We start from the raw sequence: 23084 nt of genomic DNA, 5'->3' as shown, positions 1-23084 counted from the left end.
ATGAAGAAACATAGGTCTCACACTGCAAAATGCAATAGGTACATATAACATCTGTGATGGGCATATTGAACATGTTTACATTCATCAGTAGCATTAAAAATAAATGTACACATTTATAACATTTATTTACCATCAAATGGGGTGTAATACAATTAACACCAGCCAGTAAGTAAGAAACAGTAAGCATGGCATGGCATAGATCAGGTTGTCAATCTTGTTGCATAACTGACCCATTTATATCCACAGAGAGTTGGAAAAGTTCCCTCGGGCTAACTAATAGGCATTGAGGTGATGGCTATGTGTCTCTACAGGTTGTCTGGAATGTTATGTTGAAGTCATCCTCACATAAGGTCAAGGCTTAAGTAGTGCAGAAGAGCTATTCATTTTATTCTGCTACTCAAGGAATCATGCCCCGGGACTTCTCTGTGTATGGAAGACGAGACATATCCATCACTATAAGGGCTGAAATATTTCTGATGGGAAATGATGAATACAACTGTTCTTTCAAAAACTAATAGGGTCTTCTACATTCATCTTACTGAGACCCCTCAAGTACCACTCAAATTGCCCTCTCTAATTGCAAGGTGGTGGTGATTTAGAACCACTTAACCCTGTCCAAAAATAAACAATTTCAAGCTTGCCCGTGCTAGAATTTACACCATGCAAGAGAAATAGAGGAACAGAGCAGCCCCCACCACAACATTTCAGAACAACAGGTCAGCTTCTCACATCCACAGATATTCTTCCCCAAACCCACCTAAACCTGACCTCCATCATCATAATTTAGGAACACTGTGAAGGACTAACCTTGAACCTAGCCACCCTTCAGGCCTTTTTTGTTCCTGTCAACTCAATAGGTCATTTTTACTGGGAACCAATAACTCCAGATGGTTTAGCTTTTTAGTGTTTTTTAAGAGCCTTATTAGGCAGTGACACACAACCTCAGCTGAGTTGCATCTAATCGGCTAGGCCTATGGCTTGAAAAATAATTGTAATGACCTGTAAACAAACTGGGTGTCCCCAGGGTGCCTCAACTTCAGAATAGAATTAGGCTAATACCATGGAATGAGGATATGTGTCAGTAGATAACTCCGGTAGGCTACATATTATAAGCACTTGAAAAGACAAATCCACTATTTACATTGTCCAAAGACCTGCTGCTCTTAGGATAGAATACTGTTATTCCATACTGTTATTCCATGGGTCACTGGTGAGGAAGTAGCTAGCAATAGCCAAAGCACACACTGCCATCTGGTGATGTTCATAAATTTCGCGCTTTATGTGGTTGCTGTGCTCTTTATCGACACGTTTTTATTTTAAGTAGGCAACAGGCTTTTGTTTGGATCCGGTAAACCCAACTGCAGACTAAGAAAAACAAGCAGCGCGATTGAAGTCACTGTCCAAAGCAGATAAATATTTGAGGGTGACAAAAGGGAAATTTGTACTAATCAGTTGTCAAAATGGGAAATATTTTACAACCCACTGTATCCTCAGGATACAATGAAATGTTGAGTGTGCGCGCCATGATAAAGCGAACTTGAATGGAGACCATAAATCACTGGATTGCCTGTTGAGTGCCGCTTACACTGGCTATCGATTCTGTCTATTAAACTTATATGGGAGTCACGGAACAGGTGGAAGTTCCTTCCTTTTTTCTGTCTTTCTTTTTTAAATGGCAGTCGACATTCCAAATAAAGCATTTTGGAAAGTTTACCGCATGTCCTCTCTGTCACACAGGTTCACATTTTTAGGTTACGTTTTAAGTGGCGAAGGGAAGGTTTGAAAAGTTGTCTCCATCTGCTGGTGAGCTATTGCATTCTCGCTTCAAATGTTGATGTTCATGAGTATAACATTTTACTGTTTTACTTTGTAATAGTCTTTGCTTAACGATAGAAAACACTGATCAACCACGTGTTGATAAAATATTATATGTAATTGTTTTAATTATCCTTCATATTAAAAAAAAAAACTTGCAACAGAAAACAGCACTGAGTTATAGGCCTATCATAGGCCTATAGAAATATAGAATCAAATAGACATCAATTCCTATATTTGTCCTTTCTGTTCAGTTGCTTTGCTCAGATTCCTCTCAACTATACAATAAATAGGAAAGTTATATCAGAAAGTTATAATAATGAATTACACATCACATGGCGTTACACATCCAATCCAATATCATTAGAGCAAGTGTATAAGGACACATAAGAAATGTGAATTTCCTAAATTTACATTTAATTTCATATATGCATTATCTAAACGATGTCCTATTTTTTCTCTGTGGATGTTAAATGAGATCAGTATACATCATAGATATTTTTATCTAATCTAAGTCATCTACATACACAGATTAAACATAATAGAATAATTGAAAACAATATCTACATGGGACACATAACTTGTGAATCAATTACCTTTCTTTGACCTCTGACCCCATAAAATACCCTTTGGAACAACAATAGATATGAGCTTAGGGACCTTCCTTTTCTCACAGAGATCATTCAAATACTTTTATCTCTAAGTAACATAAACCTAAATTGAACCTGTCAAATCACTCAAAAGTAATAATAATAAAAAAACAAGGGAGACATAGCCTATTCTTAGACTGAATATTTCCGGCTAATCTGAAGTGCTTGTCGTCTTGTGACACACTGTAAAATGGTGTGTAAGACAATGCTGTACTGCGTTGTTTCTTTAAGCTGCTTGAATGATGATTGCATAACCTTACTTCCTTAGAAACCAAATAACACCCTGCCACATCAGAGAGCTCACAACTTTCTCTTATCTTGATTAACAGCTTGATGACAGTTCTGTTGGATTTGTCCTCTGACATGAAGTGGGATGGCAAGTAGAAGAAAAAATGCAGGTGAAAGGTCAGCCTATGTTTTAACGCTCAGGGAGGAAGGGCACAATTCAAATATGGAATCTTTAAATATCTGGATGGGACACACATATTCTTTGAATATGTTGTCAGCGTTTACTGTTGTTATTGTTGTTGTTGTTGTTGTTGATTTGGATTTTCTTGCACCGCTCTCAGCGGGTGTGGCAATGGCTGCTGTTGTGACCTCAGCAGTCGAGAGGTTCCATGACTTCCATGACAACGGTGCGCGGGCCAGTGAGAATGAGATGGCTGACTGTCCGGTAGTCCAGAGACAGGGCGTTAACGCCATTGATAGAGACCACAAACTGACGCACCTTCAGAGAAAAAAAAAATCTTAGTGATCAAACTGCATCTCAGGTACTGAACTAAACCAAAACAGACAAGTCTCTGAAACCAAACAAAAACATAACAAATATGATGAAAATATGGAAGTGACTCAGGATTCAAAGGAATATCTTGTGAGTCTGGATGAAACTTTGTGTCCTTGGATCAAACATTGTTTACTACGTCACAGTTTGTTTGTGTTGTTTTTCTGTGGCCCACAGTATGAACACTGAACAGGGTCAGACATGCTGTCTACCAAAACAATTCATTCAGCATATATCAGAATAGAATAAAAGTAAGATCTAAACATCTGTTTCCTGTCTGCAATTTTACACCCGTTCGGTATAATTTTATATTCACATGATTTTTGTCTTTTCAAATTCTTTCTGAATTTAGATATACTGCAAACTGAAAGGCTGTTTCCAGTAGTTCTGGCACTGGCTGACAGGCATTGTTTTTAAACTAATCTCACCTTCATTCCCACTGCTGCTGCTGGTCCACTGGGGTCCACAGCCTGGATGTGGCAGGGGGCACTGCCTCTGACCACGAAGCCCCAGCCCACATCATCGCCCACAATCTGTAGAGAGTCAAGGGGCAGGGCAGAAATTTAATTTGAAACCATTATACTACGGAACACCATCCATCTTGACCCATGGTTATTAGGTCCTTAAAATAATCAAAAACATACACACCACCAATTTGAGTCTATTTGAGATGTAGGCCTATGCTGATATTGTTGCGTTGAGAGTAAACCTCTCACTTATTGACTTGAATTATTGTGTACTGGATCATGTATTAATTGCTATTTCTTGTTGTGTGCTACTAAAGGAAATAAGATGATGAGTCCACTTACAGTGAATGTCCTCTTAATGTAGGGCCCCCCCGGTGTCTGAAGTTCCTCTGGGCTAACCTGCCTCTTTACAACTGAAGGAGAGATAAATCATAATATCAGTTGTCGTGAATACTATGAACACTATGATAGAGTAACACCCTGATGTCAGATGTCTTTCCCTGGTCCTCTCACCTGACTTTGGGTTGTTCAGCACTGGAGGGTTGCCATGGCACTCATGGTCACTCACTCTTCCCGGCTGACCCCCAGACCTGGGCTTCACTTCTTTAGATGGAGAGGCTGAAGACAAGAGATGGGCCGAGAGAGAGAGAATATTATGAAGGCATGGAGAAATAGAGAGAGAGAATAGGATGAAGGCATGGAGAAATGGGGAGAGAGAGAGAGAATAGGATGAAGGCATGGAGAAATGGGGAGAGAGAGGATGAGAACACAGATGAATAATGGGGATAAAAAGAAAAAGGAGTTAGAGATACATATAGTCATAAATAATATACACATAAATGCACAATATTATGGAAATGGAGGCTTCTGACATGCCATGCTCATAGCATCTCTTCATCATTGTAATCATATTATAGATTAATGCAGCTTATGAACACTTCCTAGTATTACAAATAACAGGGGTGGAATAAAAGAAAATAAGGACCCTGGAGATTTAAAACTTCGATCAGGCCAATCACATCGTGTATGAAGTCGGTGGGCGGGTTTAACATAATGATGGCAGAGTTGCAACGGTTCCGCGTGAATTTCCTGCTACTTGAAAACAAAGAAAATGGATGCTGTTGCTGGAGAACAGCGCGAAGCGAGTTAAGCTTTTTTTAAGTTGCCAAAAGTTTGATCAACTTGCCAACTAGCTTCGCTGGTGAGAAAACGCATGGGGACTCATGAGTTGTAGCTCTATCCTATTGCGTGTAGAGGGAATTTGAAAGACAACCCTTGGATTGAGCACTGCGAATGGTGAGTTCCCAGGCCTTACATCTTGATGTAGGTCTGGCTCATCAGGCTAGTCTTATTCCATTGAAGAATAAAAATGGCCACAGATACTGAGATTTGGTTCACCTTTGAAACACCATATAACTAAAACTGTATATCTGGCACTATGTTCATCTCATGTACAATGTACAATAGAGTACACATTATTCAACTACATAAGACCATAGCCATGATAATGTGAAGTACTTCTGGCAGGTACAGTTGCACATCACGTCTTATCTTAGAAGTAAGAGATACAGTAGGAAAAGAGGAAGCACATAAAGTTCCCATTTCAACTAGACATGGAGAGCCTTGAAATTATATCCATTTGGCTAGTCTCTCTTCAAGTGTAGCCTAATGCAGATCAAAGAAATTCAAACTATATTTTGAAAGACAAAACAAGCTTAAGAAAACACAACAATTGAAATGAACAGTTAAAAACAACAGTTCAATAAAGATTGTGAAAAGAAGTACAGTATAGTGTAGATTTGCTGCACAATCACAATCTCAAAAACCTAAATTGAAATCTTTATGAAGTGCCATTGTGTCCCTTGTGTGCCATCATAGCCGTCCTAGCAAGCTAATATTTGCCTACTACCCACGCATTGGTGATCTGTGTTACATAACATTTTTATCAGACTGCGATTAAGTGACCCTGAGTTAAAATAAAACCTCTCCGAAAGACAGCAGTGTACAGTATGCAGCACACACAGTTTGTGATTCCATATCAGGAGAGAGCACCTGTAGCCTATCCAAAGTAACACTTTCTGACATGTGGCAACAAGGAGTTATTGTATCTACCTATGTCTCACAAAACAATACTTATCAGCGTGTCAGTAGTGTACAGAACTGTATGATATGTGTACCATGGCAGAAGCCCAGATCATCTTAGTGTCAGGAAAGGCATACTATGTTGTCTTTTCACGCTGAGATCTAACATTGTGTACTGTGAGTACTGACTTTATTCTTCACAATTTACTTTTTAAATAAATATACAGTACTGTATGTATACATAGGAGCATCATTTAAAAATAAAATAAAAAATCTCCAAGTTGAAGAGTGGAGTCACACATTTTTTCAGCCTTTACAGCAACAATAACAACAAAACATGAATAGAATTCAATAACGCCCCGTTTCATGTTTACTGTGTGTTGTTTACTATCAACATATAGTGTACGCGCCTGAGACTTACGAGCAGTGCGGGGTCCCATGCTTCGATGCCCCCTACAGACTTGCCAACAGAAAGTGCCAAGAGAGCGTGCAAGGTGAGCGCTATCTGGACTGTGTGGACTGATCTGGTGTAAATGTTAAACTAGAAGGCAAACACCCAACAAGCCGCCTGCACGCAGTGGGAGGGATCAACATGCCTTGTTGCCAGGCTATCAGAAGGTGGGAGATAAGACTCTGAAAAGAGTAGGAATCGTTCATCCTCAGACAGGCAGCGGCGAGAGACATTGGGGTTTTTCCATCGGTCATTGGATGTCAGACGTGCTCACGCGTACAGGACATTTCTCTTCAAGGTGCAAATAACATGATAAAGAGAGACCCAAGTGGCCAGGAAAACCACAGTTGCCACATAAACAACATCCGGAGGCAAACAGGCCTGGCTTTTGACATGTCTTTCAATGAACTACAGTTCTCTGAATTAAGGCTGATATGACTTAAGAAAAGCTAGTTGATATACTGTACAGTACTTTAAACTTAAAATGGCCTGATTCTGAAATTACTACTCATGTTTTATAGTACTGTTATATACTTACAGGTCACAAAAGCATTGCTAAAAGGACCTGTCTGTAACTAATATATAATATAATGTTACTTTCAATTCAATTCAATTCAATTCAATGAGCTTTATTGGCCTGACTTTAAGTTTTACAATGTTGCCAAAGCAGTAATGAAGAAAATTACATAAGTAAGTAAGTAAGTAATAACAACAATTGACATGGTCTATGGAGAATGATAATAATAAATAAGATAGAAAAGAACACACACACACACTCCACCCCTACCCCAACACACACACACTAACATACAATAGCAATGGAGAAAGAAAAAAATAATAGATAAAATATTCAATAAAAGAAAACTGGTGGTAGATTTTTCCTAGTGTCTGCCTCTTGCTTTATGGCATTCTGTAACATATCATGCCACTAGTGGTAGTAAGGTTGGGTTCTCTCCTAGTAATTATTTAATTTGGGTGTGGGATTATTTTTTATTATTTTTTTTTATTTTTTTACATTTTGTGAAATAGATTGATTGAATGTTTTCTTATTTCGTACAATGTAAAAGAAAATGTTTTTCATTTTCAATTTTTTGTGTGCAGCATGAGCTCTTTTGGTCGAATTTGGTTGTGGCGACCTTTCTCAAGTGGCCAATGTGTGGTACTTTCTTTCTGCCACCATCTTATTGAGTCAAATAGTGTTCATCATAGTGTTTGCCTCATCAAACATTTACAACAACATCAAACAAGCTATAGTCAGATACTTCTGTGATGGCCTAATCTGATGTATTGAAACAATGCCTCATATCCGGTGAACATGTGGATCCTTAAACAAGAGCAAACCTGTTGACATATTGCATGTCACAGCTGTGAATCAGGGAATGACTTATGAAAAAGGAATCAGATCAATACGTGTCCTCTGGTCAACATCAAACAGTTGGATTGGACTGAAAACAGGTCAGGGTCAGGGAACTGTCTTTGTCCATTAAATGTCTTCTACTCTCTGTGTTATTCACACAACACAACATATTTACTGTACACAACATCACTGCATTAATTAGCTGCTGAGTCTGAAATTGTGACTTAATTTTGAGAACAAGAAAAGGGGTTATGGGGAGACCTGTTTTGTTTTAATTAAAGCGTGCTTCATATCTGCAGACTGTTATGTGGCAAGCAAACAACTGCAGATAATAGGACAGTAATTTCATCAATACATGATCTCTAGTCAACATGCAGTTATTGGACAGGAGTGAAATCAGGTCAGACCAGAGTTAGACCGTGGTGACATCATTCACACCAGTCTATAGCTATAGCCCCATATCCCTACCTCATACAAATAGGCCTACAACACTATCTTACAGTATACAGGCCAAATGAGGAATTTTTGCCGGCTACAGCCCTGTAATGTACAGTTAGTACTATTGTGGACTGACTTCTGTGATAGGACACAAAGCACACAGAAGAGAAGAGAAGCATTTGGATCATGGGTCACTTTCAAACCACAACATGGCTGCTTCATGAATGGCTGATGCTAATCATCTGTTCAGTGGTCATTTCCTAACATTGATCCCCATGGTAAATAAAATAGGATTTGCACCTCATCATGTCTTTGTACTTACAGTACCAGATGTCCATGTCATACTCAGCAGCACAGCAGGCACTCTGTACAGTACTGTCCAGAAAGGGAACTTCCATAGAGAAAGAGACAAAACAAAACAAAACATTGTTCCAGATGTATCACACAAGGTATACTGTACATTTGTATCTTGTCACAGTGTAACATACTTGTGTGCTTACTTGAGTAGAAGGCTATGAACTAGATCAGGTCTTTCAGATGATGTAGATTCTTCAGATAGTGTAGATGTTTCACATCATAAGCACCCCTAACATAATAATCTAAATTACATAAACAAACGCCGACACAGAACATGTTTGGCTTGACAAAATAAATAAATGTATGGACAAAGTCTCCCTCTGTAGGCCACATGGGAAACAGCAGGCATTCACTGGATGGGGACTCCATGGTACTGGAAGGATCCAGGACTCTATGCACATCCACTTATGACCAGCAGAGGGAGAAGAAATCAGCTGAAGTTTGTGTTTTCTTTTCTTTTCAAATGGAGTTCAGAAACAGCAAGTCATGCAACATGCACAATGTGTACATGAAGAGGCCCTGACTTTGTTGTTGATATACAGTATGTAGCAGAGTTTGTCTTTTCAACAGAACAGGAAGTTCTTCTGCTTAGCTTAAAAGTGTTGCCACACTGACCACAAAGTTACACAACCTGAAACGGTGAGCATGCGTGCATATAGTAACATTGTCTATGACAATGTGTGTGTGTGTGTGTGTGTGTGTGTGTATGTGCAAGCAATGTTCCCTGTATTAGCTTGCTCAGCAGATAAAGATGTGTGGTACTTCACAATGTTTTCACTGTATGGTTATGTTGCTGACTCCTCTATTTTCCCCTCTTCTACATCAGTAGCTTTCCACAATGGCGTCTTTCCTTCACAGAAATCCCTAATGCATATGGTAAAAGGAGGGACTCAATGCTCTCTACAGCTCGTCATTATGTTATATGTGGATTTTGAGAGCTTGGAACCATAGTTGCACAACTGACACAGCTGGAGGGCTGGCCTGTGGATTTTGCTGCACACTTTTCAGTAAACATCACATCAAGAGAATGAAGGAGCATCAGCCTATTTTACCTCAACAGAAACATGTGGCCTTATGGTTTCACACATACTATGATTTATTTTTTGCACATACTGTATATTTTCATAGTATGTGGGGTGAAGAGCTCCTTATAATGGTCTAAGCTATTCCAAAAGCTTTTTCCAAAAGCTTTTTTGTAAGACATAAAGACCATAATCTTGTTTGTTCAAAGTAAGTGCGAGGCTTTCTGCTACACACAAGTACACACACATGACCATGTTGATCTAGTTTCACCAGGTCTTCGTAGAGCCAAAATAACCAAAAGTGAGACTCAGAATATTATTAACATTATTGAAACCACAAGACCATGCTGTTGTTCTTCGCAAGGGTGTGGGACCCTTGTTGTTTTAGTATAGCAGATCTAAGGTTTGAAACCGTATCTCTGAGGTTTCCGGACCCCTACTGTATGTGGCGAAGAGAGGCCAGAAGAACTTCAGCCACATGATATGAAGGATTCTCATAATCTCTATCTTAAGGATGTAAGGAATGGTCAGAAGTGAGTCCTTTCTTTAGACGTACTATGATGAAAAATCCGCTCCACAAAACCATGATTTTTGTCCTGTTGTTTGACACCGGCAACCAAAACACTAAACTGAATACAAAAAAGCAGGAGAGTGCAGTTCTACCCTTTCAACCATGTTATATGTCTGATTTCTGCTTGGTGTGCACTTTAGGAAGTCAATATTTGTATAAACTTTGGTCAAAGTACATCAGTTGAAGACTTTTGTCAAACAATGGCAGCACGAGTTTATTTGAATAAAGTTCAAAACGTTTTGACAAGAGGGTGAAGGGAGAAATGCCAGCATTTACAGGTGTGTGGTTGTGAGAGAGTTTGGCAAATACTGTAGGTTAACAAAAATAGGACTTGTGCATCTGAAATGTAAAGTCTGAAATGTAAAGTAAATTTAACTGTAAGAGCATACATTATTTTGCTTCATTAGATTAAAATGTACCAAATTATTGTTACAAACTTAGGACTCAACATAAGCAAATTGTTCTCCAAAGTCTGTAGTCAAGGGCAAACTCAAGTGTGCCTGAATTGGGTAAACTAGCCCTGGATCTCTCAACACTCTGGTGCAAAAATGTAGAACAATGAAGGCCTTGTCCAATTAGACAGCTTGTCAAGCCCAAAAGGGACACACAAGATGGAACACAACTTCATCCAATCAGATAGTTTATCATTTCAAGGTGAATGGGGCCATTTTTAGTTTGAGGTTTGGAAAGGGAACTGTGAAAGGCAGAGGCAGAGAGAGAGAGAGAGAGAGAGAGAGAAAGAGAAAGAGAGCTCTTTTCGGCAAATAAATTAAACCAGCCCTCAGGTAAAATGAAACCTGACTCTACATGGCACCCTTTCAGATCTGGCTGTTAATCATAGCCTCTGGATAGAGTGGGACGTGATCCAGTCAAACAGCGGATGCTGCCGGGGGCCAGGGGTAATCCATGCCAGGGGCACTGCACAGGCGGCACATGGAGTAGAGCTGACATGCCCTCCAACTGACAGTCTGTCCTCGGCGCCTTCTACTCATCAGGGCTGGGCTCGTTCTGGTGCTCCTCAAACAACTGCTTCCTTGAAAGGGTACTGTAGGGAGGGAATTACTGGACTGTTATAGAGAAGCAGTAGTTCCAGTAAGAGAGGCCCAACAGGTAAGTGTTAGTGTGGTGAAGTTATGTTTGAGATACAACTCAGAGGGGTGCAAATCATGATAAAACTAATTTTCCAGATTACTACAGGTCATTTTTAGTTGTGTGGCTTTTATGCTTTTATAGTTTGTAAAGTAACTTCAGATGTCGACCACAAATAATCCAGATAAGCTGTTCAGCAGTTAAATAGCAGCTACTGTACAGTTTGTGAGTGTTTTAAAGAAACTTAACTCTGTGCCTACACATTATGCATCAAAGTAAACAGATGTTACAATTTTACCTATGTGAGGGGGCTGGTTGTACCCAAATACTACTGGAACAGCCTTGAAAGCATGGGGTTGAGCAACTTTTTCCCAAATGTTGTGACATCGCTGGAGGCTCTGCAAACAACACTGCTAGTGCAGCTCATAGTGCCATGCTCTTAATTAATCCATAGATTTAGGGGAATACAACACATTTTGAAATGGCAATGTCCAAGATGTCTTTGCATAGATGGTCTTTGCTGTAGCTTTACTGTTTCTCCAATTGAGTCAACCTCATTGAAATGGAAATGCTTCACTGATGCTGTTGATAACAGTTGCAACTTGCAAATGATCAGTCATGGACCTGTTGGATAAAACAAACTTTCTCAATGTACAATATGTTAAGGTAGTTTTTTCAAAAAACTATTATTTTCTATTATTCTAATGTATGACCTTGAGTGAGCGTTACATCCTGAATCTCTCTCTCTCTCTCTCTCTCTCTCTCTCTCTCTCTCTCTCTCTCTCTCTCTCTCTCTCTCTGTTGCTTTCCCCTTCCAGAGTCTACATGCGTAGGAGTGGAGAGTCGATAGTTTAATGCTGACTGTTGTTTAGAGAACATCACATCACGAATAGCGCAGTTGTGTTAGGGGGCAGCTGTAATCATTACTTCACCCGCATTGGCTTGCAGAAAAGCGCACATTGTGCAAGGTAAACAACGCGACAGCGCCGACCCCACGCCCTGACCATTCGATCTGCGCGGTCAGAAGTGCAGTGGCGCTCGGATTGCCGATACACTGGGAATGAACCAAGAGGATACGGGTTTTGGAACATGTTACTAGGAAATTTGGTACGGTGAGATCATGTATGGCAGAGGAAAATTCAGCATGTTTTTGTCGTGCCGCAATGTCCTTGTGTGTCTAGGTTATGCCGGTGTTGAAGCCAGCACCTCCTATGACCTTTATTTTGTAACGATTTAATGCAAAAAGGATTGGGGTCAATTGCAATGTTGTTGTTATGATTGCGATATTTTAATTAGTTTATTCCTTGTAAATCAAGCTCGAAAGCATAGCCTATGTGGATTCATATGACATGTTAACTGAACTTTCTGACACATGATCAAAGAATCAATGATACATATAGTGGAGAAGACATGTGGAAGCACCGTCCCCACTTATTTGCCTTAGTTGAACGGCAGGCGAATCAATTAATCATTAATCCCATTTAATGGACTCTCAGAGGATTTAAATGTATACAATTGATTTAGTGAAGCATATGAAATGTGTTGTGTTCCTACAATATTTTGTGTATTGGGATGGCTTGGGATGGTCTAACAGTTAAAAATCTACATGTTTGGAGTGACAAGAAAATTAGCCATGGATGATGTGGATAATTTTGTGGCATGGATTAGGCTACATTTGGATGAATTGTGGATGCATGGATCTGATATCCAGAGGTAGTAGAGGTGTGTACTAGGACTGTTAGAGGATATTCCTGTATCATTCGTTCACTACAATATTCTGACTTGACCCTGTGTTAGTTAAATAGAAGTTTATGTCATTTGGAAATAATAGTTGGAAGTGTTGTTGGTGATCATTATTGCAGAAGCTGCTTAGTTACCAGGCATTAGATGATATACAGTAACAGGTTAATGTAGCCTATTTTTCTGCACATTATTAAGTGTTAATGGCCCCAGAAACTGCATACAAATGTCTTTAATGCAGCTGTTTCAGTTTAACCTACATTCCTTTCAATAGGTAGTAATTGTCTCTGCACTCCTGACTGGAACCAAAGTTTCTTGGGGATATGTGTTTCAAGCTGGGCAAGATGTGGATGGACCTTCGAAATCAAACAGTGAGACAGTAAACATTTTCATTTAAACACAAGCTAAGTGTGTGCATGTATCCCTCTGGGAAGTTAAGCAATACAATTATTAAACTTGCATGAGAGAGAGAGAGTCTACAATGTAGGGATAGATGGAGGGGTAGATGGTTAAGTAACTGAGCATTATATAAGGCTGCTTCGAGATTTAACTGCACCACTAGTCCCAGATTGTGGCACTGTTCTGCAATAGCCTGCTTGTGTTTGAAGGCCTTAGTGTTGGCCCTGGAGCACTTAGCCCGATGCTGCTAAAAGGTTTTCTGTTTTGATGGCAGCCCAAGAATTCCCTTGGGTGAGTTCGTCTGGATCATGTAAAGGCCGGTGCTTCGAGTTGGCGGAGGCAGAGCCGCCGGGATGTCGCTGTGACAACCTCTGCAAGACCTACTACGCCTGCTGCAAAGACTTTGATGAGCACTGTCTGAAAACAGGTGTGTGTGTGTGTGTGTGTGTGTGTTTATATGTGTGTGTGTGTGTGTGTGTGTGTGTGTGTGTGTGTGTGTGTGTGTGTGTGTGTGTGTGAAAATACACTCCAAATAACCTTAACAGTGCTCCCCACTATGCACCACACTTTGGAGGCCCACTGGGAGAGGAATAGTGCATGTCAGTGCACCAACATATGCAATCCCTGCCAAACAGTATTGCCCAATTCTTTACTGGGGAGTGTTTGGCCTCCTCATAGATTGATTGATGCAGTGACAGCTCTGCGTCTTTGTTGCTGCCAGCTGGAGGCTTCGAATGCTCAGAGGACCGCTGTGGAGAGGTGCGTAACGAAGACCATGCTTGTCACTGTTCCGACGACTGCGTGGAGAATGGAGACTGCTGCACCAACTACAAGGCCACGTGCAAAGGTGAGAGGCCTGGGGTGGCCGCTGAAGCAAGCCAAGAACTTAGTCACTCAGTGAACGCTCACTCCCAAACCACTAAAACATTCTGTGTTTGTCATCAGTGAAAGGCAAAGTAGTCTTTATCCCAATGATGTAAGGTGCCCCATATACAAACTGAACTCTGTAGAGAGAGGGGGGTATATAACAGCAAAGGATGTGTGACCTCAGACAGGATGGAATATGGGATATAGCTGCTTACTCTGCTTGCTCAGTGTGTGTCCTGTGTTTACCATGGTGTCAGGTGAAACAACATGGTTGGAAGGAGACTGCGAGGAGATTGAGACTCCCCAGTGTCCAGCGGGGTGAGTATATGTGCGGTGCCAGTGTTAGAATAAATAAGTGACAATTCACTCAAATATTCTGGTACATTATGTCAATAATTTGATAATATTTGATTCAAATTAGATAATGAAATCATTACTCTGGCTTATTTTCTACCATAACGGAGCTGTTTCTAAGGCTCTTATTGTCACTGTTAATGTCATCCACCCTCTCTTACCTTTGGTCTCGGATCTCTGGGGTGCAGATTCATACGTCCACCTCTTATCATAATGTCACTGGATGGCTTCCGTGCATCATACTTGAAAAAAGGGAAGGCGATCATTCCAAACATAGAGAAACTTAGTAAGTATACACTGAGGGGGAAATCTGAAGAAAAATGAGAAATACATAAACAATTCTCAATATGCCACAGGACAACAATAGAAATTTAGCTAGAAAACATGCAATTCAATCACAAGAAAATCATTATTTGAAATGCTTCCTTTAACAGTCTATTGTTTTGTTAATGTACAACAGGTATGTTTGCAATGAATGCACTGTAAACACACTGTGTGAACTGTCTAACATTAGGCTTTCTACAATATGAGAAACCCTACTGGACTCTGTTGTATACCTGTGTGTATGTACATTATCTATAGCACTATTGACTGCTGCTGCTAATAAGAACAGCAAACCTGGTGGTTATTTATTTCTTAAATAAAGGTGAACTGAGTTCTTTTTGTATTTCTTCACAGGAACATGCGGCACCCACGCTGCCCACATGAGGCCGATGTACCCATCGAAGACCTTCCCTAACCTATACAGCTTGGCCACGGTAGGTGTGCTCTGCCCAGCCCATGTTTCTTCAATTATTCAAGCTGAACACCCACAAGCTGAGAGTAGCTCTCTGATTCACCGCTTCAAGTGCCAACAAGAAAATGGTTCTTCATGGCTGTCAGCTGTAATCTTTGCCGTCATGTCTGGTCCTGCCGTAACCACACATCACAGTTTTTTGCACTTTGTTTTTGTTTCTAAATGTACTGTTTGTCCTTTTGTTCTTGATTTATTTTTTTGTTAGATTGATTGATTGTTTGTTTTCAGGGGCTGTATCCAGAGTCTCATGGCATAGTGTGTAACTCCATGCATGACCCTGTGTTTGACGCCAACTTTAATCTGAAGGGCAGGGAGAAACTGAACCATCGGTGGTGGGGCGGCCAACCTGTGAGTAAAGCTTTAGCATCAGAACGTACAGAGCACCAATAAAACCCGGCCTAGTCAGGCCAAACCATTTCAATCATGACCTAATGAATGCACAATATGCTCAGGGGAATCATTATGCTTTCTCACTGTGCTTTTAAAAAGTAATAGCATTTTTTTATGTAATTGTACATTTTATAAGAGCGTTGAAGCCTATGTTGAGTGCTTATGTCCTAAGGCTATTGCCTGTAATGCTTATTTTATTAGATTTGGATCACTTCTGTCAAGCAGGGAGTGAAAGCAGGAACCTTCTTCTGGCCATGGTGAGTTTTTCTTTTTTTTATCAATATGGCAATTACACTTCAACTCAATCTATTTAAAGTAAAAACCACCACCAACAATTATCGGATCATTTCAGTTCTTTCATGTGGAATCACTTAGAAATCTCTGGCAGTTTCTGAATCAATCCACCACACTCTCTCCCCTGAGGCGATGGATGCTACTTGGAGTCAGGACGGATTTACATACACATGACCTAACAAGCACATGTCTCTTGATCCACCCACCCAGGCGTCTACGCAAACAATAGCCCCCCACACTGAGACACACTGAGGGACCATTGATCTGTGAAAGTGGCCAGTGTGGGCTTTGGAGCTGTTGACGTTTGCTCTGTTAGCATTGTGTCGTGCTGGCTTCGTGGTGCAACAGAAAGCAAGATGTGTTATCTCTAGTCGACACATTTTAAAGAAGCAGGAGGCAACAATTGAGAACCCCCATCACACACACACACACACACACGCACACCGACGCATCTGTTTTCTCAGTTTAGCTTGCCCTTGGTTGGTGTATCTCTCTTTTACATTTGAGTTTACAATACATTGAAGTAAATGGAAGGTTGTAATGAATGGTTGTTTGTAGCCACATTGACAGGATTGAAGACGTTTTGATATATCTGTGGTCATTCCAGGTGAAATATGTAATTGTAATCACATTGTAGGAAAAGTTTAAGTGTAGGAGAATGTTGTTGAGTTTTTTGTTTTGTTGAGAATTTATATTTTTTGAGTTATCTGCTTGTTGGAAAGGTACAGCAACAACAAGGTAGGCTACTGTACATATATTGGAGTTTAGCAGACTCCAGAGGTGTTAAAAATGTGTTGTGAAAAATGTCAGTATCATGATCAGAACTACAGGAATTTCTATGAATAGGTCTTAGTGTTATTGTTGATGTAAATTATCCTATCTATAAGGAACCGTGGGAAATTAATGCCAGATTTAGCATCATGGTCTATAACAGGCTAGTCCAATGCTGCAGGGTAGTGTTATAGCCTCCAAAATGAACTATAAGCACATTTTTGATTTCACTTCTAAGAAACACTTCTAAGTAATTCAGAGTAGAGTAGAGCCTCCTAACCCCTTCTGACTCATATATCTGGTTAAAACTTTGTTTATACTTTAATGGATTTTTAATGAAGCTTCTACTTTAGATTCAATCAGTTTACTTTATTAGATAGTAGCTTTGGCATTAGTGTTGGCCTGGAGGTATTTACTACAACGGCCTACAATTCTACAAACTAATAAAGAATAAACCGCAGGGCTAAGTAACTCCTCTATAAGCGAATATGAAATGTCCAAAAGCAATTTACTATTTATTTACAGAGAAACTTTTACTGTTGGGAAAGTCAGAGACAAGAGTGATTGCAAATCTCAGCGTGCTACACTGTGTGAGTGGATTCATGTTTGTGACCCTAGTCATTAGGTGGTTTCTGCCCTGTGCAGCCCTGTCCACCAGTCCTGTAATTGTGGTGTCATGTTGAGAGAATATCTTGACTAAAACCACTACAGACAAGCACAAGATGCTGGTCTTAGCATAGCCTGTAGTCTGTGTGAAGTTTGTCACACTTAGGCTAAATCAGCAAAGGTTGTCTCCTAGAAAATGCTGATCACATCACACACTTTCCAAGAATCACTGGTCTTGCTACAGTACATAAACTAATATACAGACAAAAAACTGCTTACAGTACATTAGAAAAACAGAGATGACATACATAGCCTGTTACAACCATTTACACTATCTGAATAGCAGTAAACTGGCTTATGGGTTGAGCAGACTGTAAAATGTGGTCTTACCTCTGCTCTTTCTGACAGGGTTATTCCTCTGGAGAGGAGAATACTAACCATACTGCGCTGGCTCCACCTGCCTGAGGAAGAAAGGTATTACATCTGACAGTAGGATTTTGTACATTGTGTGAGCAAAGCAACATTCAACTCTTGTTCTGGTTGTGCAATATGTATCACAGTATTACTCAAGTTTTATTGTCATTGATTTGTGTTTTTGGCTCTGGCTAGAGGAGTATTGCTGTTCACTTTCACGGTTGATAGATTTATGTTTTCTGTGATCTGGACACAGCAGTGGTTTAACCCTTAAAGGTGTAGGTTTTTGAACATTCTAAGTTCCGCAACAATTGAAGGTTCTAAAATTCTATGTTGAATTCAATGAACCCAGATATTCTTTAGAATGTTAATTTCTCAACATTCCCGTCACACCGGTGTGACGGTACTCCTTTAAAGGTCCAGTATGTAGGAATTAATGGAAAATAAACTGTAACCATTCCAAAAATGATCACCATATGTTGTCAGAGAGTGAGGAAACACGATGAATTGAAGTAATGGCTTATTTGACAACATTACTCTAACCCGTGAAACCCCGTAAAACCCATGAAAAAAAATCAGTTACGGGGCGGAATCTCTTGGAATTTTCGTTTGTTTTGAACGATTAATTCTAGAATAGCGTATTAATAATGGGCTAGCGCGTCCTCCTATTTGGGTTGCCAAATTAGCAAAGGCCAACTGTCAACAGCTGCCAGTTGTAGTCATGAACGCCTACAAGAGGCAGGCACATTTCCCAAATTAAAACAAGAAACAAATTAAGTGGACATCGGAGGAGCTTCCTGAGATGGTGACGTCTTCGTCAAACGAAGAATATCAAGTCTGACGCAGAGCTGGCCATATTTCTCCACAACAGGTATAGGCTAAACTTCATCTGCATCGCTAACTTCAGCTACATATGTTACGTTGGTTAGAGAGGTATTTTTTGTTTTCACTGTTTCCGTAATGTGTAGCTGGGTCATGGTTGGAGAAACGTTAAAACAGCTGCAGGTCAACTAACGTTAGCTAAGTCTTCATTACATCTGGCAACCCAGAAGAGGCTCGTGTCTGGTAGTCTTGAGAACGTTCACCAGTATTTTGATTTTGGCCAACAGAACGTTCGGTAACAATCCTACAAATCGCACCTTTAAGGGTTAAGAGAGAGGGAGCCATGCAATAAAACTGAATTGATTGAAGCCTTTTGAAAAACAGCACAAGTGGAATTTAGGCTTTTGAAGCTTTTTATCGCTGTGATACAGGCATTGCTTTTTCTCTACATACTTACCTTTCTCTCTCTCTCTCTCTCTCTCTCTCTCACACACACACACACACATACGTACTTACGTGTGTGAGTAACATAATTGTGTGAAATTGCAGGCCATATGTTTATGCTGTGCACTCAGAACAACCGGACACGTTTGGCCACCGCCTTGGTCCTCTCAGCAATGAGGTAAGCCCCCCAAAATCGTCCAAAACACACACACACACACACACACACACACACTCAAACACACACGCATACTGTACACACACACACACACACACACACACACGCAAACACACACAACCACACACACACACACACACACACACATACACACACACACACACACACACACACAAACACACACACACACACACACACACACACACACACACTCAAACACACACACATACTGTACACACACACACACACACACACACACACACACACACACACACGCAAACACACACAAACACACACAGAATCATGTAGGCAGATAGAATATAAACACACAACCTGATGTCGTCAATCTACTAACAAAGAGTAGCCCGCTGAGAGGGGAAAATGTATAAGGGTAGAAGGGACATACAGTATACTGTATATATCACACCAGTTTACAGTTTTTTCTGATTGCTTAAGCACATTTTTTGTAACTATGGCTTTTTTTGCAAAACTCTACACACAAAGGGCAAAACCTCTGACCCAATCAGCAAAACATTGTAGTTCTCTTGCAAAAGCTAACACACCTTGCTTAACTCTTCACACCTTCGTAAAAATGGTGTTTTCGTATCTAACAGTAAACACAAGCCATCACAATAGTAAGCACACAATGTGCCAACAACACACTGATGGTATGAATAAAAAACACATCTGGCTTTTGCTTTCTCTGTGCACAAGGTAGACTATGTCAGTTTGAGGTCATACATTTGTCATAGTTCTGTAAACATGGGGGTAAACAAACAGGGATCCCAACTTCAAGTATTAGTGTTTATTTACACACATCAAAACAAACACAAGTGTGTTTTTCCAAGTCAAAACACAAAATAGCATTTCACTGAGACAAAACAAATCAGTCTACATCGGGTCGTCTCTCTCAAAATTCTGTCTACATCACATGCAATGTCCTAGTCCAAGGCACCGGGAAAAATATATTCTGGAATGACGTATCCAGGCCTGACATGACAATATCCCCACATGTAGACTGTTTTTTTGTCTGTTTTTTTCTCTTCTCACTCTTCCTGCTCACTCCATCGTACCCATTGTACATTACCTGTGGCTTATTTATAGTGCTTAGGCTGATTGCAAAGTGAACTAATTATCTAAAACAGTTTTCACATGAGAAAGTGTGCCAGAGAGTTGGCAAAATAGTGTAAATAATAGCCATTGTGCCTACAGTTGTGCAAAGTGTGTGTTAAAAAATTGCAAACTGAGTGCAAAGCAGTGTTTGTGCTTTTAGTTTTGCGAACTCAGTGAGTGGTTTTGCCATTTGTGTGTAGAGTTTTGCAAAAAAAGCCATAGTTACAAAAAATGTGTTTAAGCATTCAGAAAAAACTGTAATGTTATAGGGCATTGAACAGTTAACCACAACCTCCAGACTTTTTGACCACCAAACCTTGACATACTTCACCTCTGGTCTGGAACTGACTGTCATTCATTCCCTTTTTTGTGTAATTTAGCTGGATAATCCACTTAGGGAGATCGATAACATCATCGGGCAGCTGATGAACGGCCTCAAGCAGATGAACCTCCATCGCTGTGTCAACTTCATGCTAGTGGGAGATCACGGTATGGCTGCAAATGATTGGCTAAATGTTTATCCATGCACTGATGGATATTTGTATTGTGATCAAATTGAAGAAAGTTCTTAATAATGTAAAGGGTCTTTGGCAGATCGTGGCACACTGCTGGTGGTAATGAAACAGATCAGTAATGTTTGTTTTTATTATATTTTATTTCAAAGCCAGCAGCATTTGTGTAACTCATATACAAGTTGTAACGTTACTTGTTAATTAAGGCTACGTAGACTCACTGATCATTTCTGTTTTCCCTAACAAAAAGGGATGGAGGAGGCTCACTGTGACCGGACTGAGTACCTGAGCTCCTACTCTCTTAATGTGGATGACTTCCATCTGATCCATGGCTCCTCTGGAAGAATGCGGCCAAAGAACCGCACAGCCCCATGTCAGTTCACATTCAAATAACTACTAAACTGTCACTGTTGGTGTTCTGTGATCATTTTTAAATTACTCTTAGCAGTCTACAATCAATCACTTACAATCAAGTGCTCTCTTGTTGAGGTGATTAATGACTGATTTCATTTAATGACTTTTGTTTATAAACTCTTCCAGATGATCCTAAGGAAATTGTAGCAAACCTCACGGTATGTTGCCCGCAAATAAGGGATAAAATCCAGCCTGCATAACAGTTATTTAACTTTCCCTGGAAAAACCACAACCACAACCTGAACTTGTATTGTTTTGTTTGTTCTCAGTGTAAGATGCCAAACCAGCACTTTAAGCCTTACTTGAAACAGCACCTTCCCAAGCGTCTTCACTATGCCAACAACCGCAGAATCGAAGACGTGCACCTCCTGATGGAGCGCAAATGGCACATCGCCAGGTCTGTGCTACAGGGTTCTGGGGATCAGCTCTGTAAACACAGGCCCCAGTTCTCCAAAACATCTGTAGACAAAAGATGCATTGTTAATTGAATTATTCACTACACTATGTATATGTAGTGTACACACTATGAATATTATACAGTGTGTACACTATAGCGAATAACCACTTAATACTGTAGTTATTCACTGCACCTCCAGTGAACAAGTGAATGCTAACACAGATAAAGTAAACATGGTCATATTGAATTTGTATCATTGCAACTTTTTGTTGTAATGATACATTAAATAAATTGAAAATATATTATGATTTTAATTCATTCTCGTTATTTCCATAATTAGTTAATTATAGGTGACACTTTTTTCTCCCTTTTAGCAAATTTCGAGAGCCAAAGGGATTATGTGGGTTTTTTGGAGACCACGGCTTTGATAATAAGATAAATAGTATGCAGGTACTGGTTTTTCTTTCCTCTACCTATTTTATAAAAAAATCATTGTTTGTGAATGTAAACTTGGAAAATGTTAAAACTTCTTTTTTCCAAACCACAGACAATCTTTATGGGCTATGGACCTAGCTTCAAGTTCAAGACAAAGGTGCCAGTTTTTGAAAACATTGAACTCTACAATGTCATGTGTGGTGAGCGGAATTGTTTTTTCCTTGTGAAGTTCTCTTGTTCTATTGTTTGCCTTAGCACTGGTCTTTTACCCTATCATCAGTTACCTCATATTCATCCACAAAACCCCAGAATTTTGCGCAAACATTTTTACAAGTCAGTATTATTTGTCCTGTGGTAGTGACGCAATGGTACTGTGTTTCCAGATCTTCTTGGATTAACTCCTGCACCCAACAATGGGACTCATGGCAGTCTAAATGCCATTTTACGAAACCCATCACACACTCCCATTATGCCGGAGGAGGTGACTGCCCCTTCCACCTTAGATCCTGCCTCCGCTGCCGTTTACGACCTGGGCTGCAGCTGTGACGATGAGGTCAGTGAGTGTGGTAAAAGTGTGTTTCAGTACGTATCAAACACTCTTGAACACACTTGTAGGCTATTAGCAAACATAAGCAAAATATCTCTCTCTCTCTCTCTCTCTCTCTCTCTCTCTCTCTCTCTCTCTCTCTCTCTCTGCCACCACCCCCACCATACACACACACACACACACACACACACACACACACACACACACACACACACACACACACACACACACGTATTTCAGCTGCAAGGCTCTCAACCAACCTGTAGGTGGTGATGGAGGTGTTCTTATTATAAATCTCTTTATGAGGGACTGCTTGTTTTTAAATGTGTGCTTCAATCCACTTTAGTCCAAGCCATGTTTTTTTAAATACATTGATAAAACAATTTAATGTTTGTTTTTTTAATGGTTGCCATATCCACTGATTTAAACATATTTTCAAATATGCATGCCTGGGAGATCTCAAAAACATGACAGTTAGGCCTATGTATCAAAGTTAAGTACAACCCCAAATAAA

The 23084-nt window shown here is 40.0% G+C and overlaps 2 protein-coding genes and 1 long non-coding RNA gene across 3 annotated transcripts in view; 1 reads left to right on the top strand and 2 right to left on the bottom strand.

Annotated features, from left to right (window-relative positions):
• Nucleotides 1-106: 106 nt before the first annotated feature.
• Nucleotides 107-6368, bottom strand: LOC121695501 (DEP domain-containing mTOR-interacting protein-like). Its single transcript, XM_042076398.1, has 5 exons — nt 6217-6368; nt 4227-4331; nt 4056-4126; nt 3675-3779; nt 107-3192 (listed from the first exon to the last, which is right to left on the bottom strand). Exons 1-5 carry the CDS (start codon nt 6233-6235, stop codon nt 3064-3066), a joined length of 429 nt encoding a protein of 142 aa, XP_041932332.1. The 5' UTR covers nt 6236-6368; the 3' UTR covers nt 107-3063.
• Nucleotides 6369-10904: 4536 nt separating this feature from the next.
• On the bottom strand, nt 10905-11840 carry LOC121695413. Its single transcript, XR_006026083.1, has 3 exons — nt 11794-11840; nt 11379-11704; nt 10905-11036 (listed from the first exon to the last, which is right to left on the bottom strand). It is a non-coding gene; the product is annotated as an uncharacterized LOC121695413 (long non-coding RNA).
• The window catches only part of LOC121695410 (ectonucleotide pyrophosphatase/phosphodiesterase family member 2), a 30311-nt gene continuing 18169 nt past the window's right edge, over nt 10943-23084 (top strand). The window contains exons 1-19 of the mRNA XM_042076211.1: nt 10943-11101; nt 11899-12187; nt 13095-13191; nt 13494-13646; nt 13941-14066; nt 14344-14404; nt 14629-14726; nt 15119-15198; nt 15465-15584; nt 15828-15883; nt 17706-17771; nt 19083-19155; nt 20646-20754; nt 21028-21150; nt 21318-21349; nt 21461-21588; nt 21963-22038; nt 22136-22223; nt 22407-22576. Of these exons, the coding sequence (XP_041932145.1) occupies nt 12170-12187; nt 13095-13191; nt 13494-13646; nt 13941-14066; nt 14344-14404; nt 14629-14726; nt 15119-15198; nt 15465-15584; nt 15828-15883; nt 17706-17771; nt 19083-19155; nt 20646-20754; nt 21028-21150; nt 21318-21349; nt 21461-21588; nt 21963-22038; nt 22136-22223; nt 22407-22576 (1674 nt within the window). The 5' untranslated portion in view covers nt 10943-11101; nt 11899-12169. The remainder of the gene's footprint in view (nt 11102-11898; nt 12188-13094; nt 13192-13493; nt 13647-13940; nt 14067-14343; nt 14405-14628; nt 14727-15118; nt 15199-15464; nt 15585-15827; nt 15884-17705; nt 17772-19082; nt 19156-20645; nt 20755-21027; nt 21151-21317; nt 21350-21460; nt 21589-21962; nt 22039-22135; nt 22224-22406; nt 22577-23084) is intronic.

Source organism: Alosa sapidissima, chromosome 21 (assembly GCF_018492685.1).
Source record: "Alosa sapidissima isolate fAloSap1 chromosome 21, fAloSap1.pri, whole genome shotgun sequence".
NCBI lineage: Eukaryota > Metazoa > Chordata > Actinopteri > Clupeiformes > Clupeidae > Alosa > Alosa sapidissima.
The sequence above is the reverse complement of the archived record's forward strand: the minus strand, read 5'-3'. Positions and strand labels throughout refer to the sequence as shown.

What these genes read in the sequence shown, in the direction of transcription:
- LOC121695501 (XM_042076398.1), bottom strand. An exon ending in GCTGAACAACCCAAAGTCAG is followed by an intron (nt 4,127 to 4,226) that starts GTGAGAGGACCA and finishes TCTCTCCTTCAG; the next exon opens with TTGTAAAGAGGCAGGTTAGC. An exon ending in ACATTAAGAGGACATTCACT is followed by an intron (nt 3,780 to 4,055) that starts GTAAGTGGACTC and finishes GACTCTCTACAG; the next exon opens with ATTGTGGGCGATGATGTGGG.